Raw genomic sequence first — 18,797 nt, 5'->3', positions numbered from 1 at the left:
CATCACCATTTAGATCCATGTAGATACATCTGGCCGTACAAGATAAATGGGATTTGAAGAGAATTGATTGTTGTTGTTAAGATATTTGCACTTTCTTGTCATGGACAGCAGGGGGCACTGCACTCTAACTGATTGGTATAAAGGATTGAATATTGAATATTTATATGCTGTTAGTACCTGTTTACTCTGACCAACAAGTAAGCATGTTTTGTAATCTCCTGATCTATATTATCCCCCTCCACACATTCAGCGGCCCCAAGGACATGGGTTGTCTTCATGAACCTCGCCTTGAAAATATAAAAGTTATTAGATGACCACAGATGTTGTGGTGTAAAATAAAAGGCAAACAATTACCTTCAGGCAATGGTCACCAACACTCAGACAACCATCTGTACACAGGTAAAGTAAATAATATTTGACAAGTTTGCATTATTGTCTTTCCGCCTAAAGTGTAAGGAGTGTATTTAAAGCCCAATCGTCAATATCTCTGTTTGGTTAGTTAGGTAAACACCTCTTTGCACAATAAAGGTGAATGCATACAGTGTTTGTACCTTAACCTACCATTTGTAGTGGGGAAAATTAAACATTAACATTAAGCAGTCATTATTCCATCTTATTCAATCATATTGTATTGCTTGAACCATCTTATTCAGTGGTGGACGAAGTACTCCTATTATTAAATTGAGACCTTATTGTTGAATTACTGTTTGAAATCCTGTTAAGTAAAAGTACAAAAGTACTCATTATGCAGAACAATAGAATATCAATTTAGTTTAGGATATATTATAATACTGATGCATTAAAGTGTACATGCAGCCGGCAAAGGGGGAGCTAGTTGAATTACTTTATATAAACTACAGGGGGCTTGTGAATTTATCCACAACGATCAATAAAGCCTTGTCTTAACCTATAATAATAATAATAATACATAATTGTGTATTTGTTGATTGTGTTTTGTGCTATTAATCTAAATCTGCAACTTTAAGTAATACCAAAATTTTGGAGTGAAACGTACAATGTATTTCTCTGAAATGTAGTGGGATAGAAGTATAAACTACGGTACTTGAGTACATTTACTCGTGTTCACGAACTTGACCATCCGTGGTCCGTGCAGTGGGTCAGTGTTCGTTGCAGGAGGAGGTGGGAGTGCGTAAATTGTGCGCCTTGTTTGGAGTCATATTACGCACAGGCACGGGGAGCAGAGTCGGGGAGGGACTTTACGCATGTGGGAAACCTGTGACTGTTGCGCTTAAACGTCTCTCTCCTTTCGGGGGCCTCTGGACGGCACAACTCTGCGCAGGAAGACACCTGCACGCTCCCAGACTCACGTTGCCTCAGAGTTAACGGGCAAGCATCGCGCATTAAAGTTTCAGCCTGCAGTTATTTTCGCTGGAGTTGTAATAATGTTAGGCAGCGGTAAGTCAGCGGCCACCAGTCCCAGAGAGCAGAGGGGGAAAGGGGCCGAGAAGGCGATGGACCCCATCAGGAGGCTCGGTAAGGAAACATTCCAACTTTTAAGCTCCTTTCTGTAACAACAATGACTCAAATGAGTGGATATCTTTAGAGTTCCGTGTTTTTTCTACTGCATTATCAAATCCGTGATTTTCTTGGTATGCACTTATGTGAGTGTGAGTGATAATGATTTAATCACACTAAATAATGTATTCATATTTCAGTAGGAATTTAGAGTGATATCTGTTGTATTTCATCAACCCCGAGGTGAAATGAGCAGTGTGGGTGTAGTTCAAGTGATCATGTGTTTATCAGGAGCTGAACTCCCTCACAAGACCACTGATGTGATTCAGGCTCCTCACTAGTCCCCAGCCTACAGTCCCTCAGCCAAACACTGATTGGCTGCTGTGCATTTCACTCAAGCACTCTCAGCTCTTGGTCACACCTCGACCCAAAATAGACACCTGCTGAGTAGAGACAGAGCACCTGTCAGAATCTCTGAAAAGAAACTGGAAGTCTGGAAATCTGGAACTCAGTTTTGACCTATTTATACTACGACATGTAAACTGTGCTTGCAGCCAATAAAACTCATGATTTTTTCCCTTTATTTGGCAGATTTACAATATGAAGTTAACAGCATGACATCAATAATTGAATCATTTGTTTATAATATAGTGAGAACTGTTTTTGGGACATTTTTAATACCAGCAATCCAATGACTGTACCCATGATTTCACAAAAAAATACAGCACACAGTACAAAGTTTCTAAAAAAACAAACAACAAGAAATCACTCTTTTAAATCAATAAATAACCAGATAACCCATTTGCGTTCCTTTTACATATCATTTTGTTTATTTTGGCATTCAGATAACTAAAATCCTGCTCCAAACGTCTAACCCCAAAACACTGGACCCCTTTTTTTTCATGCTTTCACAGCAGTGTGTGTGCTGGATCTCAACAGTGGCATTTGAAACGGCAGACTATGTTGAAACTCTGACACTATGCAGACACTTGTTTAAGCATTACCGATGTTTGAGATATGAAACTGTATCTCTGTGCATGAAAATGAAATACACAACTGTCCAGTCTATATTCGAGCTTCCCGCTAATACTGATTAATGAAGCCATTGAGGTCCCTCTGCCCTGATCCCTTACCCTTCATGTGTCGTCATAAATCAGTCAGTTGGCTTTCAACACCACATGTCTGAGTTGCGTTTTAATCCTTAAAACAAAGTTTTCTCACTTACTGTTAGCCTTTTTTCCTACAGATAAAGTTTCACGTGAACCTGAGATTTGTTAGTTTGAGATAATCTATATTTGAATCAGACAAACGTACACATGGATAAATATATTCACTGCCACAGACGTCCCCCTGTGGGGGTTTGTGGATTTGGTTTCAGAGTTCAGTGTTGCCAACTTTTAGCTCTGTGGCGCTGTGATGGTGAAACACAGTAATTAGTTTATTGTGAGAACAATATGATTAACACAAACATTTTATCACTTTTATCACTCGGTTAAGGCTTGCACAACACAACAAATTCAAATGGAACCAGATCCAGAATGCTGTGTTTACATTTTCAAACAATTCTACTCTAAAAAAAGAGAGAGAAAACCATATTGCTGTATAAGTGCCTTTTCCTAATTTCATGTTAACTGATTAGAAAAGTAATTTTGAACAACATAGAGCAACATAGACAACAACAATAGATTTTTGTGCGTGTCTGTGATATATATGTATGTTATGTATATATATATATGAGACACTTGCACTTTGTCATTATAATTCTGGTGACATCAGAATGATTACTATTTAACACTTGCATCTTGCCTTCTTTTCAGGCTTTTAAGTCATAATCAGCAAACTTGAACATGAGGAAAAGCCAACATTACTTTACACCAAAATATTTACACAATCATGAAACGAACGATCCAAAAAAAAGAGACTCACTTTCCACTTCTCACACAATCGGTTTTCTGTTGAATGTTTAGTAATCTTCCAACCTCAGTAGCCGGAGGTGAAATCACAGCAACTAAAGATCTTTGGCCTTGAGATTCACGACCATATGTTTGTTTAATATATGTTCTTAGTTTCTATTTTTTTCAAGCTAAAAATGACAATCCAGATATTAAAGTTGTGAAAGCTCTGTTAGCTGAACGCAACAATTACTTCCTCATTTATGGACTCCTCACTGTGTGGTCATATCCTCCATCATGAAAAATGAATTCATCATGAAAAACAAGGACAATGTTAAAACTGAGTGTTGCTTATTTTAAGCTGAAAACGAAGAGGCAGCCTCTATGTATGAATTATTTTGCTTTCATGCTCAACAGTGTGCCATCCCCAAAAAACACATTGGCAGTAATTCTTAATTTTAAAACAACACCTTGAGTGTCACAACTCCAAAGTTCAATTATTTTATTGTTAAGCTTTCCTCAGATCACCTTTTAACTGTGGATCTCATCATTTTCATTAAAGGCTGGACCTGGACTTTTCTCGTGGGGACAGCTGTGAGACACAATTAAGAAAATGTAATTGCCCCTTTGCCCGTATCATGTCAACAACACCCTATGTTTTCTATCTTTATGCAAGTTTAGACTCTTGCTAGTTGACTCTCCTGACAGTTGTTATGCTGAGAGAAACTTAAACCGTGTCCCAGGAGGAGCTGGTATGTGGGCGTGAGTGAAGAGGACTCATGCAAACACAATCTAATACTGACCAGCTGATATGGTTATTTTCTTTCTGATCCTCCTTTAAGTTTGAAGGCGCTCCCGCTGCTTACAGTGTGGACACATGTACCCCCAGAGAAATATTCCTTATGGGACTCAGTTGAATGTTTATTGTTTTAACACAGCTGATCCAGCAGGTTGTTTTTTCTATTAGCCAGTTGCTCTCACACCGAGCTGTTCAACTGTTTTACAAGTTTTTAGCTCTCTGATGGTTCGTCAGTCAGCTGGTCCACCACTTTGGTCCAGGCTGAAATACTATTACCAACTATTGGATGAGACATTCATGACTCACTTGACTGACTTTTCCTCTAGCTTCGACAGCAGGTTTTAACTTATCCTGTGAACTTTCTCAACATCTGTCAGCACAGATTGGCACCAATTTTTGTAGAGACGCAATTAATCCTTTTGACTTTTCCTCTACCGCCGAGGTTAACAATTGTGCTTTTAGATCAAGTGTCTCAACAACTGTTCGATAGATGTTAGATGACATGAAATTTAGTGCAGAAATTCATGTCCTGCACAGGATAAATCATAATCACTTTGGGTATACCTTAGCTTTCCATTTAGTGTCATCATTAAAGTGAAAATTCTGTCCAGTACTGTTTATGACTGGAATCCCTGCAAAACTAATCAGCCTTAGCTGTACTTTGTGTTTATGGCAAACAAATGCTGGCTTTACACATACATATGCTAAACAAAAAAATGTAAAGATGGTAACCAATAGACCTGGGAAACATCGGCATGTTAACATTGTCACTGTGAGCATTTTAGCATGTTGATGTTAGCATTTTTCTCAAAACTGCAAATTCACAGAGATGCTAGTGTGGCTACATTTTATCTAGCAAACTTGTCAGGCCAAAATCTTTTTCATGTCTATCACCAAATACCTTTAAAACTAACGTCATTCCCATCAACCTGTACTTTTTAATTTTTTTAGTGCTACTTAGCAAATGTTAGCATGCTATTGTTGCGCTAAATAGAGATGGTAAACATAATAAACATTAAATGTGCTTAACATCAACATGTTAGCATTGCCATTACGAGCATGTTAGCAGGCTGGTGCTAGAATTTAGCTTCAAGCACCGCTGGGCTTGGTTGGCAGCTAGCATGGTTGTAGACTCTTTTAACTCTCTTTCCTCTCCAACGTTGCTAATTCAGTTGCTTTTATAATCTCTCTGCTGTGTTAAAATGCTTGCAATTAAATACATCAGCATGGTTGCTAGCCAGTCGGCATGCAGGGCTTTGACCATCAAATAAAGGGGATGTCAGCCAGATTTTCTGCAGGAGACAGTGAAAAGAAAACATGGTTCAGTTCTCCAGCCTGAAGAATAATGCCCATCCCTCCATTACACCCTTAAATAAAGAGGTTTTGGTGAGCATTTAGTGTATGAAAATGTCAATGTGCCTCTGTTCAAACAAGCTGCGGATTGGCCAACACTTTCAGGCTTGTGCTCACTTGTTCTGTTAGATATTAAAACAAAGCAGGTAGGAAAGCAAGAATGTGGATTTGGCTGGTGAGGCAATAGTAAGATGTGGCAGTGTGTTGAGACTGAGGCAGTTAATGCTGTTTGGGTAGTTCAGTGTGGTCAATGACCTGCAGTTAATCTGGTCCATGTACTCTGCTTGTGGGAATGCCTTGCATGTGGTAACAGCTTTGGGGAAACAGGGTTGTTATGGATGGAGGGCTGGTTGGGTGATTTCTTTGTGTTCGACCCTGATGGGGAGAGATCCACGGCTGCACTCAGTCCATTTCTAGTCGGGGGGAGGGAGCTGAGAGTAGTTTCTGTTGTGCTGTAGCTTCGGGGGCCCTCTGAGGAAGTTTGCTAGCCAACTGGCACAGACAGTATGAGGACTGTGATTTAAGGGAAAGTTAAAGAAACTTTGCCAACTGTGTCGGGACAAATCTTTGTAGGTGAGCAGAAGAGACTAAATCTTGTAGAATAATTTAACAAGAGTGATAGTTTGCTTAGACTTTTCCTTTGAAAAGTCCTCAAAGAGAAAAATGCTCTGTGAGAGGCCCCATTCATCCCTGCAAAAGAAGCAATGAGGCATAGCTGAATGTGCTCTATTAACTCTGAACTTATTATGACAAAATCATGCAACTACAGTTTAAGTAACCATGTACTTAGCTAGACCTCTAAAAACTAAATAGATTTTTGCGTTAAAGCTTGTTACAAATTTTACACCTCTTAAGCAAAATGTAAATTTGAAAACCGTTGAACCAGTTTTGAGCCTAAATGTATTAATACCAGTTATTTGAAAGTAAGCCCTTCCTCTACCATCAAATAACGTCAAAAAAGGTCCCCAAAAAACTTGACCAAGATAAATCAGCTAATTTGTCCTAAAGAACCTAACATGTATTAAAATAATAAACTAAAAATAACTTTAGTCCTTACTCAATTGAGATATAAACAAAACCAGTTCATGGTACAGTGGTCTTGTACTTGTAAACTAATAATAATTGTATAATGTGCAAGTACTTGGGTTTTTGATTGATTTTTTATTTTATTTTATTTTATACATTTTTCTGTTTTTTAACAAGATATAGGGACAAACAGCTGTAACCTACAAAGTTACTTTTTTTCCTCTCTGTGTTCCAGTGATACCACATGACTGGGCATAGTGGACACACAACACAAGTTTAAGTTGAGAGTTGACCTTCAACTCTCAACTTAAACCTGTGTTGTGTGTCCACTATGCCTCCTGCTTTGATCTTTTATTTCCTCCTTTAACTTGCCCTAATCCTTTCAGTGCCGACAACAAATAATGATAATACCTCTGTTTCGAGGCTCTGCATTTCTTTTATCTTCTTGATTAAATTTCCATGTGATGATGATAGCTAGGGAGAACTACTCCCTAGCTATCATCATCAGCCAGGCAACAGTCTGTTGGCCTGCTACTGTCCCAAGAGGCTTATCAATCTACAAAATATCATGGCTGATTCACATCGCAGCATTCGATTTCTCCCTGCTTTATTCTTTAAGTACGTTTTTTCATTTTCAAAAAGTCTATGCTGGAAGAAAATACACAGAGAAACATTGCTTTGTTAAAAGTCGCTTTTCAACACAATCCACGGCAGCTTCACTCAGCACACTGAAACCTTCAGCACAGGTAATTTCCTCTGAGGTTTGTATATGAAACACAGCTTTGGGTTTGGAGTATAAGCAGCAGTGTTGACTGTTTTTGTAAGGTCAGGTTGACAAGTGCAGTCAACAAGGTTTTTTTTTGTAATATTGATGTTGTATGAGAGTTGATCATTTTAAAAAGCAACATATACTACCAAGCTCCTAGAAAAGATAACCTGACAGACAGGAACATTCTTTGGTTTATGACCGAATACCTGCATCACTATCAACCTCAGCTGCACTTTGTGCTAATAAGCATGTATTAGCATGCTTACATGCTAAACTAAGATGATGAACATGGTAAACATTATACTTGCTTAACATCAGCATGCTGGCATTGTCACAGACTCTAGCATATCCTTGTTAACCTTACAGACAGCAACAAAACATTTGGATATACATACAAACTCCCTCTGAGAAATTATTATTTACATTTAGAAGTGTTTTTTAAAACCTTATGTCCTTTTATGTCGTCCCAATAAAACGGCACAAACCCAAGACATAATTTACTTGCTTATGACACAATGTCAAACTGAATCACAGTTTGTTTTTTTGTGTGTGTTTGTGTGCTCCAGGGCTGCTGGACAATGAGGACGTACGTGTGATGATGCAGGGCTGCAACATGGTGAAAGTTCGCTCTTCGAGGTGGCAGAAGAGCCGAAGCCTGCGGCTGCTGGATGACGGACTCACTGTGTGGTGTGAATCCACCAAGAGCTCCCGCAAAGCCAAAGCCCAGCAGACATGTGAGTATTGCTGAAACTTGGCTTTATGAACAGGGGGAGGTGGGATGGAGAGCACAGTGTGTGTGTGTGTGTGTGTGTGTGTGTGTGTGTGTGTGTGTGTGTGTGTGTGTGTGTGTGTGTGTGTGTGTGTGTGTGTGTGTGTGGAGGTGTAGGGCATGTGTGTGGTCTGAGTTGCGCATGCTAGGAGGGAGGATAAAGGTGAAAAAGGGGCAAAGGACCAAGAGTTATAAGAAGTGAGGCGGGTTAAGGAGCAGAAGTAGCTCTGAAAGCGAAAGTGCTCATGAATAGAAATTGGTTTTAAGAGAGGAAGCTTGAACAATATCAGATTAGAGGAAAAGGGCATTGCTTATTGTTCAGGGTTGTTGAGCTGTTTTATCTTGGCTCAATCTCATGCTTTGTCTTATTAAAAGGGCTGTTCATTGACTCTGAAATATGGCTCAACAATAATCATGAGTAGTTTATGTACCAATTCATAAACCTGGACTCGTAAAAAGATTCAGGTACAGACTGCTGGCTCACTTCTGCTTTGCTAAGCTGTTGTTTAAAGTTAAGTTTCAAATGTGAACTCTGGTGGTTATCCCTTATGAAGGGGCTACTCTTATTGTGGGAGGATAATATTTGAATGCAAATGCGTTGGTTTGGTTTTAAGTATTTGCAATTTAAATAAATTCCATATTCTTTAGTTACATAAATTGACATCATCTAGCAAATAATATACAAACCATCTTTCCATAATAATGTTAGTATACCAAAATAACTTAAGTTGCTGCACTAAACCAAGGATCTATAACTTCCTTGATATGGATGATTCCTCACACTTTTTTGTATTTTCGACACACTGAATTATCCTGGAAGTGACAGAAACCAAAATTGTTTTAAGTGTGTATTTTTTTTTGTGTCGACTGACTTTGCAAAAAAAAGCAGAAACGGCACATTCTCAAATTCCCCAATTCCCACAAGAACACAAATGCTAGAAAAATACATTAAAACAGGAAGACAGAGACAATACACCTGATTGGGTTGTTAATCATAAAAACAATATAAATGAGAAGAAAATGGTGGTTTTAGAGGGCAACATTAGTTTTTTTAACCTCAGCAGAGGTATTTCAGCTGCCTCATATTGACACAAAAAAGGCATTCAAACAAAAGAGATTAGACTCTGTAGAGAATACCAAAGTGCAGGGCATTTATGTTATCTCAAAGTTTATTTACATTGCACTTTTTTGGAGCTAAATCTTCTCCTAAAATGAAAATTTACTGTAAGCTGGTTGGGCGATGAATCTCTCTCACCCTCTTTTATTTTCTTCCTTGTTGCTAGACGTTTTAGCCCCCCCACCTTCCACCTGTTTTTGCCCTTCTTCCCGATATTGAAGTGCAGTTTACTGCTAACCCCCTCGCTAGCCCTACAGAGAGGGAGGGTGGTTGGGTGGTCAGGTTTGGTGAAGGCCATCTTAATTGTGCTGCAGCAGCTCCAGAAATAGAGCCAGACTGGTCGAGTTGCAGTAACACTCCTTACAATGATGTCAACAAATAGTGTGAGGACAGATGGGTAATGCTGCACTGGCAGGCTGCTGGGGAGAATATATGTGAGTGTTTAAGTGCATGTTTGTGTGAATCCATGATGATGTATTGGCTTGGTTCCTCTTTTCCGAGCTCAAGGCGGTTCTCCAGGTCCAGTGTGATCTGGCGCTTGCAGATCAGTGCTGCGTCTGACGCTCTTAAGCACTTGGCATAGAATACAACACTTTGCACTTCTGCCTTTCCTTTCTTAACAACACACACATGCACACGCACACGCACATTCATGTTACTTTTACCACGTCTCTGGGATAACCACAAAGAAGGAATGTGGAGTAATTTTGAAGAGGAGGACTACAGAGGCTTTATGACCTCCAGCAAGAGAATGAGGCTATTGTCAGGGCAGACACTGTTTATTACCCAACTGAGTGATCACAACACAAGCAGGCATCCCAGTGCAGAAATAGACAAGCTCCTGTGCTGAATAAACTTGTTGTGTTCGGATCGGCTAGAAGCCACTGTTTGTGTGTTTGGCTGTCTTTTTTGGGCAAATATTGTTGCCCAGACTTGCCACCAAATATCAGAAATCAGATCACATGAAGTTGTAGATCTCAACCTGTTTGGCCTGTAACTCCTCCCCAAAAAATTATACCTAGATAAAAAGTATAAATATGTTTTCAGCCTTGCTAGTGTAATTTATGTAGGGATGTCAGTCCACGATTATGGTCCAGATTGAAGTAAAACATCTAAACCCCTGTCTTTTCATTGGGCGCCATTATCAGGTACATTTAATGTTTACAATACCTGGGTTTGGATCTTCAACTAACAATTACTTCACTATTGTTTAGTTTCTTGATTAATAATTTAGTCCATGAAACATCAACAGTAGTGAAAAATACACATCACAACCTCCCAGAACCCAAAGTAATGTCCTTAAATACCTGAAAGATTTATGACATTTTTATTATATCCCATAAATGAGCCCTCCAATTTATCAGATACAGGCACCATGTTGAGATAATGAGGCGTAACTTTCATTTGCAAGTCAGTGAGTGTGCTATAAGAGTCATAAAGCTGCAGGATTAAATGATCCTGTTGAGAAGTATGTAAAGTGCATGTTAGATTTCACAATCCTGTTGCTTTGGCACTCTAGTTTATGGGACTTACGAATCCCTAAAAGTTCATGAAGTTTGACCTTTAGCTGCTTCACTCCTTGTGGCAGAGCTGTGTTTACTCAACAACACAATAACTTCTTTTCTTTCCCCCTCCGCCTCCAGTCGCAGTGACAGAAGTGGAGTGTGTGCGGGAAGGCTGCCAGTCCGAGGCGCTGAGGCGGGTGTGCGGGTCGGTGCCCGAGAGCCAGTGCTTCACAGTGGTCTTCAGAGGAGCCAGGAAGAGCCTGGACCTGCTGTGCCCCTGTGAGGATGATGCTCGGCACTGGGTGCGAGGGCTCCGCACTTTAAAGGAGCATTCGGCCAACATGACTCAGAAGCAAAAACTGGACCAATATCCTGCCCAATTTCTAATATGCTAGAACAAATATAGTGCAGCTGAGGCAGCATTGCTATGGCGACTGACTCTGCTGTCACATGTGCCATCCCACGTCCAAAGCATAGCTAAGGTGAGAAGTAATGACTAGGGGAAAAATCTGGTCTAAATATAGTCTGGTTAGTTACGATCCCTCATAGCCAGCGGGTAATATGACTGTATTAGGTAGAGTATAACGTTAAGATCATCCCTTTGCTTCTCCTTTGATATATTTTTAGTTTTGTGAACATATAAATCATCAGGGCATTTATTTTGTTATCTTGTCTATTATGTTTCATAAAGCAGCCTGGGTGATGTTTATCTCGAAAGGTGTGACGTGTATGTGTGTTTTGTGTGTTACAGTTTGCACAGGCAGGTGACAAACTATAATGAGCCTCTTGTTGCTAGCAACTCTTTCATGCAGTTACATTAGATTTAGTTTAATTTACAATGCTTTTGTTCTGGAGGATTTACCAGGAATAATTAGCTTCTACCTGAAAAATTAATTGCTAGATGTCATTCAAAATTGTAAGTGCATCCCTCCCAACAAACAACAAAGAGCTTGTTCACTGGAGTTTAGAGGCAACAACTAAATTGAACTTGGTGCTAACAAGTTAAACAATCAACAAAAGTTGGATAAGTGCACACTCAGTGGCCAGTTAATTAGGTTCACCTAGCTAAAACTAAAGCAGTTTAATACAACAGCTCTGCAATAGAATCAACTTTCATAACGGTAACATTTTGTTGATTTAACTTTATGATAATTTTTAAGCTGCACATTGTGGTGCTGTTGAATTGTATTGCGTACGAATGGTTTGGTTGTCTATTCCATTTATATCAAGGCGAGTAGGCTTAAAAAAATGGTTCGATTTTTAATTGTCTTTGCTCATTATGAATCCGCAGACTGCTTTAATTGATTAACTGTAGTCTCAAGGTTTTAGTCTGGTTTTATTCCTTAACCCTCCACACTTGGATCCGAGGCTACTTGAGGCGAGCGGATCAGAACCAGGACGGCAAGATGAGCTACGACGAAGTGAAACGGCTCCTCCAGATGATCAACATTGACCTGAGTGAGCAGTATGCCCGCTGTTTATTCAAGGTCAGAATCATCCTGTGTATCTTAATTAGCACCTGTAGATTATTCTCTTCTGCTGTTATTCATATGAGCTGAATACTGAAAGCATTGATTGTAAGAAAAGAGGGAATAACTGCTCAGAGATGCAGAGTTTGTGATATTTTTGCTAGTGTCAGTTTAATGTGACACCCTGGAGTCTAGAGTCTGTGTTCGATTACCAAGCCAGCGGCAAGCCAACCACCAACCCCCGTCCACGTCTTTATCCCCTCCCTCTTGTCTTCTCCGAAACACATCAAGACCCAGTTATTTCTTTATTGTGGGGCATTACTGCCTGCTATGTCCCTCAGTTCTCCGTTATTGCTGAATTCTTGGTTTTTATGCTCCATCCCGATGCAATTTTCAGTACTGATCCCCCCCCCAAAGAACCCTTATTTTGAATGTAAGTACACACAGCTGGTTTGATTTACTGTGGAATTTGAAACACTCCCCAAATAAAAAGCATACTGTGTTTGCAATGTGTCTCTGTATGTGTCCAAATTCTGTTTGTTTTTTAAACTCCTCCCTATCCCCCTCACATCCCAGAGGTGTGACAGATCCGGTGATGATCGTCTAGATCATATAGAGATTGAAGAGTTCTGCAGGGAGCTGCTGAGACGGCCCGAGCTGGACGCCGTCTTCAGACACTATTCAAGTAATGGTTGTATGCTCCCCACCGCTGAACTGCGGGACTTCCTGGGAGACCAAGGAGAAGACGCCTCGTTGAATCATGCTCAGAGCCTCATACTCACCTATGAGCTCAATGACTGGGGTAGGTCCTTAAAAGCAGTCATTAAAGGCTTTCAAGAAAGAGCGCACAACAATTTCATATAAACGCTGTGAATGTCCCTGTGCATACAATGAGAAAAGGGATTCAGCTTATACCTGTGAATTGAGGCAAAATCCTCTGCTGCTGTGCAAAATTGTGATTATTCACTTTATGTTTCCAGCAGTTAAAGTGGTTTATGTTAGGGAGAAAAAGGTTTCAGAGAACTGAGTTGTATTCATTTGCACAAGTTCAAATTAAACAAATGAGGGCTTAATTATTTTCACTGGGAGACAAAATGCCCAAAAATGGTTTATGCGTAAATAAATGATAAAAAAATTGTTGACTTAAGCAACAATGCTGTGTATTGTTTTTCATAAATGTGACTTTTTATTTGTAAGTGGAGGAATTAATAATTTGTTCTCTCAAAATTTACTTTGTCTCGCTTTAAGTAAAACATAATTTTAACTAAATTAGTTAGACGTTTGGTAAGCTGAAGACCAGATGACCGTCTGATTCAGTAAGAGAGAATCTGTGAATTGTTTCTGAAATAAGAGAGTCGATGGGGTGCAATGATTTCAACAACATTTAGACTGTTTAGCTCGATCCGTGTGAGAGAAGAAAGCTAGTGCAAAGCTTCTCTTGTCCTTGATTTCCTTGCTTTTACCAGAATCCTAGTGCAAGTTGTTTAAACCCTTTAGTTAAACTCTCAGCAGTTTTTCTCATTAAGTTGCTAAAAGATACTTTAAATATTTGCCATTTATTGCAGCTAAGAAGAACCACTTCATGACCCAGAATGGTTTCACCATGTACATGCTGTCCCGGGAGAACGATGTGGTTAATCCTGACCATGCCAGAGTCTACCAGGACATGAGCCGTCCTTTGGCCCACTACTTCATCTCCTCATCGCACAACACTTACCTTACCAAGGACCAAGTCACCAGCGCCAGCAGCACTGAGCCGTACATCAGGTACTCAGACAGAGACTCAAAAAACATCATCAAACATAATCAGATCTTATTGAGGTCTTAATTTGAATGATCTTTGAGAACATGTCTTTCACTGACAGGGCTCTGAATCAGGGCTGTCGCTGTGTGGAACTGGACTGCTGGGATGGAGATAAAGGTGAACCTGTCATCTACCACGGCCACACTCTCACCTCCAAAGTGCCTTTCAAGGAGGTCATTGAAACCATCGCCCAGTATGCCTTTAAGGTCAGAGGAACTTGATTGGATGGTGTAAATCCTTAGCTATGACAGTATGCTTGCTGCTCCTCTTCACTGCTAATGAAATAAGTGAGTAGTTGGTCAGACTTCTTGCTTTCACAGCCCACTGCGCTTGTTGTGGTTGCATACTTGGCTATTAGGCAACGCTGCGGTATTTTGGTTTTGACATACTATAGTATTACAGTGTTAGGTCCTGCATAGCTATCATGTTATCTTATTGCATATGTGTTTTTCCTGTGTTTCTCCCTGTAGGCGTCACCGTATCCTCTAATCCTGTCCTTGGAGAACCACTGTTCTGTAGAGCAACAGGCTGTCATGGCCAAGCACCTCCGTACCATCCTGGGCAGCAAACTGCTCACCAAGCCCCTTAGTACCCAGCCGCCGAAGGATCTGCCTTCTCCTGAGGTACAACACACACCAACACACAGCTAGATCCTTTTTCAAAGACGTCTGGCTGTCTGGTTTTTCTAATGATGTCATTTTTTCCAATAACCTTCGTTTAAGGAGCTGAAGGGGCGTATTCTGGTAAAAGGGAAGAAGCTGACTCCTCACTTGGGCCAGCTGGGCAAGAATGGCAGCTGTGCCAGCTTCTCCTCAAGCTCTGAAGATGAACTAGCAAGCAGCAATAAGAACGGCTTCAAGAAGGATCCTGCAAAGGTCAGTTCAGCAAGACTTGAGGTAAAGCCTGAGAAGCTGTTACAGTGCACTTTCAGATAATCGCCAACTTTTAATTTATGTTTGCATTTGCACTTTTAGGTCTGTTCTAAACTAAGCCCAGAGCTATCAGAGCTGGTGGTGTACTGCAGAAGTGTCCCCTTCCGTGGCTTTGAAAACGCGCCTGAAAAACCTCCAAATGAATTGTCCTCCTTCTCTGAAAGTGAATCCCTCAGGCTCATCAAAGACTCGGGTACAACAATGGAAATAATTGCATCTTGAAATTACAGAGTGAAAAGTCAAAACGATTTTCTGACATAGCTTTACTGCAGCTGATTCTACAGAAAATACAATTAGCCTCCAGTGTATCATGGCATGTGGATTTCTTCTTTTCATTTGCAGGAAAGCTTTTTGTGAGACACAACAGCAAGCAGCTGAGCCGGATCTACCCCTCCGGCCAGCGCCTCCAATCATCCAACTATGATCCTCAGGAAATGTGGAACGGTGGCTGCCAGATGGGTTAGTACTCCAGACTAGAAGCTTGGATGCTGTTCTGATGGCAACAAATTAAGGCAATTTATTTGGAACACATTATGTGGTCAGTGAGTGCCAAAGAAAAGTTACCCTGACTCATTTCTGCAAATTGCTGCCACATCATAACACATTGATGTCACCGGCTTTTACTGACTAACAGCATTCACTGGTGCTTTAATGTTTTCCGTCGGCACCTGTGTGATCAGGCCTGCCGTGTTACTGACTCCGCTCTCTGTGCTGTTTAGTGGCTCTGAACTTCCAGACTCCCGGGGAGCAGATGGACCTGAACCAGGGTCGCTTCCTCCCCAATGGTCGCTGTGGATACGTCCTTAAACCGGGCTTCCTGTGCAGCCCAACTTCTGAATTTAACCCAGAGAACACGGGGGAAGGCCCCGGTCACATCCCCACCCAGCTGACTATACGAGTGAGTGGTACCCTAGTGGGTAACAGTGTTGCAGCAAATTCTAACTCAAATCCATCTGAAAATTCATAATGAGATTTTGGACAGTTTTTAATATACTTGTTCATTTAGATTAGAACTCTTTATGTATGTTTGCACTTTATTTACCTAGTATTGTGTTTTTGTTCCTTATAGTGTAATTTTACTGATGTTGTTTCTGACTACTCTGTATAACATCTATTGCATGTTTGTTTACAAGAGGTATTCCTCCTCTGTAGCTCTTCCAGAGATTTTTTCCTTTTTCCCCCATTTAAAGAGTTGTATGCATCACAAATTGAGAGGCCCTTTGAAGCATAACTGTGATTTTGCGCTATACCAATAATATAAATTTGACTTGACTCAGAAATGGATATGAAAATTGATTCATGACATTTTACTTTATAGATAATATCTGCGCAGCAGCTGCCAAAAATCAACACGGAGAAGGCCAGCTCCATTGTGGACCCACAAGTGTGGGTTGAAATTCATGGGGTGGCTATTGATAATGCAAGAAACAAAACCCAACGCATTGACAACAATGGTAACTCCAAGACATCATAAATCATTAAAAAAACATAAAACATTTAAGTATTAATTTTATTGTCTGTACAAATATTTTAAGCAGAGAACTAACACTGTCATTTTCTTAAAATCGATCATTGCTGTGAAATAATGTTACCGTATGCTGTAATGCTGTTTTTGATGATGTAAATGCAGGAGGCAACAGATGTCAGTATTAAGCTGCACAGATCTTTTTTTAGGAGCCTTTCCTGTCAATTGCCATGATTAGTTTGTTTGAGAGGTACATTCCTGGATGATGTATTTATGGCTCTTGTGCGCCCTCTACAGGTTTCAACCCCCGATGGGACTGCACTCTGAGCTTCCAGCTGCAGGTCCCTGACTTGGCTCTGGTGCGGTTTGTAGTGGAGGACCATGATCACACTGCCAAAAATGACTTTGTTGGGCAGTTCACTTTACCTTTCATAAGCCTACGAACAGGTGATTATAAAGATCCCAAGTGCATATTATAAACCAGTCATCACTGTGGCATGTTTGTGATGCGTGTGTGTGTGTGTGTGTGATAAACTCTTTCTTCTCAGGTTATCGACATGTTCATTTATTGAAGGCAGATGGTTCCAGTCTGTCTCCCGGCACACTCTTCATCCATGTTAAAGTGACCCGCAAAGGAGTTCCCATCAAAACTGTGTCCGAGCGTATGGCCATCGCCAAGGGCAAGGCATGACATGCATCTGAACGAGATGGAAAGCTGCATTTTCTGACAACAAAGACCTTTGGAAAAAAGGAGCTCTGAATCTGAGTAAAGAGAAAGAGAGACTGCTGCTGTTGCTGCCAGCCGGTCTCCGAGTCCAGACCTCAAGTGGTCCAATTTACACTGAGCCACTTCCCACTACAGGATGAGAAATGTTGATTTTTAGAGATGAGGAAGCGCGCTGGCTATTAGCAAATGAATTGCCTCAGGCTGGATAATGAATCCAAGATACACTGTGGGGGCATCTGGTCTTGTCAGTGCCGAGTGCTCTGGAAACAGGGCACCGACGATTGTGGTTCACGAAAAACACGAATATGGGACTCGTTAAAAAAATTGTTTTAGTGTTGTTAACACACACAAGTATTTTAATATTTTTAACACTTAAGTATTTGACTTAAACTTGAAGAATGAGGATATTTTAACAAGAAACAACACTTACCTAACCAATGCTGTGCTATAAGAGGAAATCCAAGCATGTGATTAAAATGATAATTATTATTGTTTTATTAAGTATTGTTTTAACACTAATTGTGATGTAATACAGATGTAATAGTGTTTCAGAGATTGTCACAGTTTGTTTTATCCATCAAGGATGAACAAATTATGAAATTGTTTATTCATTTAGTCTTACTTGATACTTCAGATACTTGGCACTTTCAATGTTATGACGGTATATTTCCATAACTTACAAATGAACTTGAAATATGAACAGTATTTAACTTAACATTCTTACAAATGTCACTTGTTTTATTTGCGTCAGCACCATTTCACACGTGTTAAAATAAGTGTTTATGTGTTGGCGATATTTGCTTGAAGGCTCCTTTGCTTCTGTTCTTTTAACAATCCTGTATAATTATTTGTGTAGCCAATCATCACCCCAACATTCATATCTGAAAATTATGTTTAAACAATAATTGCCACAACCACCAATTACTTTAGGCTACAGTGAATCATTTAATGCTCTTCTAAAGAGCTTCCCTGATAATAAAATGCTGCAGTAATTAAGGTGCTGCACATGGATTACAGTAATAACGGCATATATGGTCAGGATGGATTTCAATAGTGTGTAACAAATGGTGTAATATGACTTTGCAGTGTTAAAGTGTAAAGCCTGTGTTGTGTTAATGCCAGTTGGTATTATGTATGCAAGAAAAAATACTGTTTTCATAAAAGCACTAATAACACATTGCTGTGTTTTGTTGTCGTTTTGCATACGCACTCAAGAGAGAGAAAGAGTGTGTGTGTAGAGGGGTGGGTGTTGCAGGATACAGAATATGAATGAATATCTCAAAATCTCATTTGGTTTGCATTTAATTATTGTTTCTGACCAGCTAAACTCCTTGAAGGCTGATTATCTGCAGCTGATCCAGAGGGCCAGTGAACGGCATGCAGGCCAAGGCCACATCACTTCATTACGTTGGCATTGCAGTCTGTTTAGAGTCAATCAAAACACACTGCCCTGTAGTAAATGCTAATTAGCACACCATATCTACAGGTGCAAATGGTCTCCCTAAAAAACACTGTTTCCATATGTTTCAAGAAATTATAGAGCCTTTAAAAAAAAATATGAAACTATAAATTTGTGAGCAGTTATCTTTTTTGCAGGAACCATATCAGGCTGATTCCCGCAAACAGGTATTATTAACCATTAACACAGCCCTCCCAACTTTAAACTAGTTTATAAAGGGCGTCTTATTTGAAAG

The 18,797-nt window shown here is 40.0% G+C and overlaps 1 protein-coding gene across 2 annotated transcripts; it reads left to right on the top strand.

Annotated features, from left to right (window-relative positions):
• Nucleotides 1-1,221: 1,221 nt before the first annotated feature.
• On the top strand, nt 1,222-18,280 carry plcd3a (phospholipase C, delta 3a). Of its 2 annotated transcripts, none has more exons than XM_054606893.1 (15): nt 1,222-1,494; nt 7,882-8,049; nt 10,845-11,073; nt 12,064-12,193; nt 12,752-12,977; nt 13,741-13,942; nt 14,041-14,185; nt 14,450-14,602; nt 14,702-14,854; nt 14,954-15,104; nt 15,254-15,370; nt 15,631-15,809; nt 16,230-16,365; nt 16,674-16,823; nt 16,925-18,280. In XM_054606893.1, exons 1-15 carry the CDS (start codon nt 1,404-1,406, stop codon nt 17,065-17,067), a joined length of 2,373 nt encoding a protein of 790 aa, XP_054462868.1. In that variant the 5' UTR covers nt 1,222-1,403; the 3' UTR covers nt 17,068-18,280. The 2 variants fall into 2 exon arrangements, with proteins under 2 accessions (XP_054462868.1, XP_054462869.1); XM_054606894.1 differs by lacking the exon at nt 1,222-1,494 and adding an exon at nt 7,145-7,292.
• Nucleotides 18,281-18,797: the final 517 nt, after the last annotated feature.

Source organism: Anoplopoma fimbria, chromosome 11 (assembly GCF_027596085.1).
Source record: "Anoplopoma fimbria isolate UVic2021 breed Golden Eagle Sablefish chromosome 11, Afim_UVic_2022, whole genome shotgun sequence".
Lineage (NCBI taxonomy): Eukaryota > Metazoa > Chordata > Actinopteri > Perciformes > Anoplopomatidae > Anoplopoma > Anoplopoma fimbria.
The sequence above is the reverse complement of the archived record's forward strand: the minus strand, read 5'-3'. Positions and strand labels throughout refer to the sequence as shown.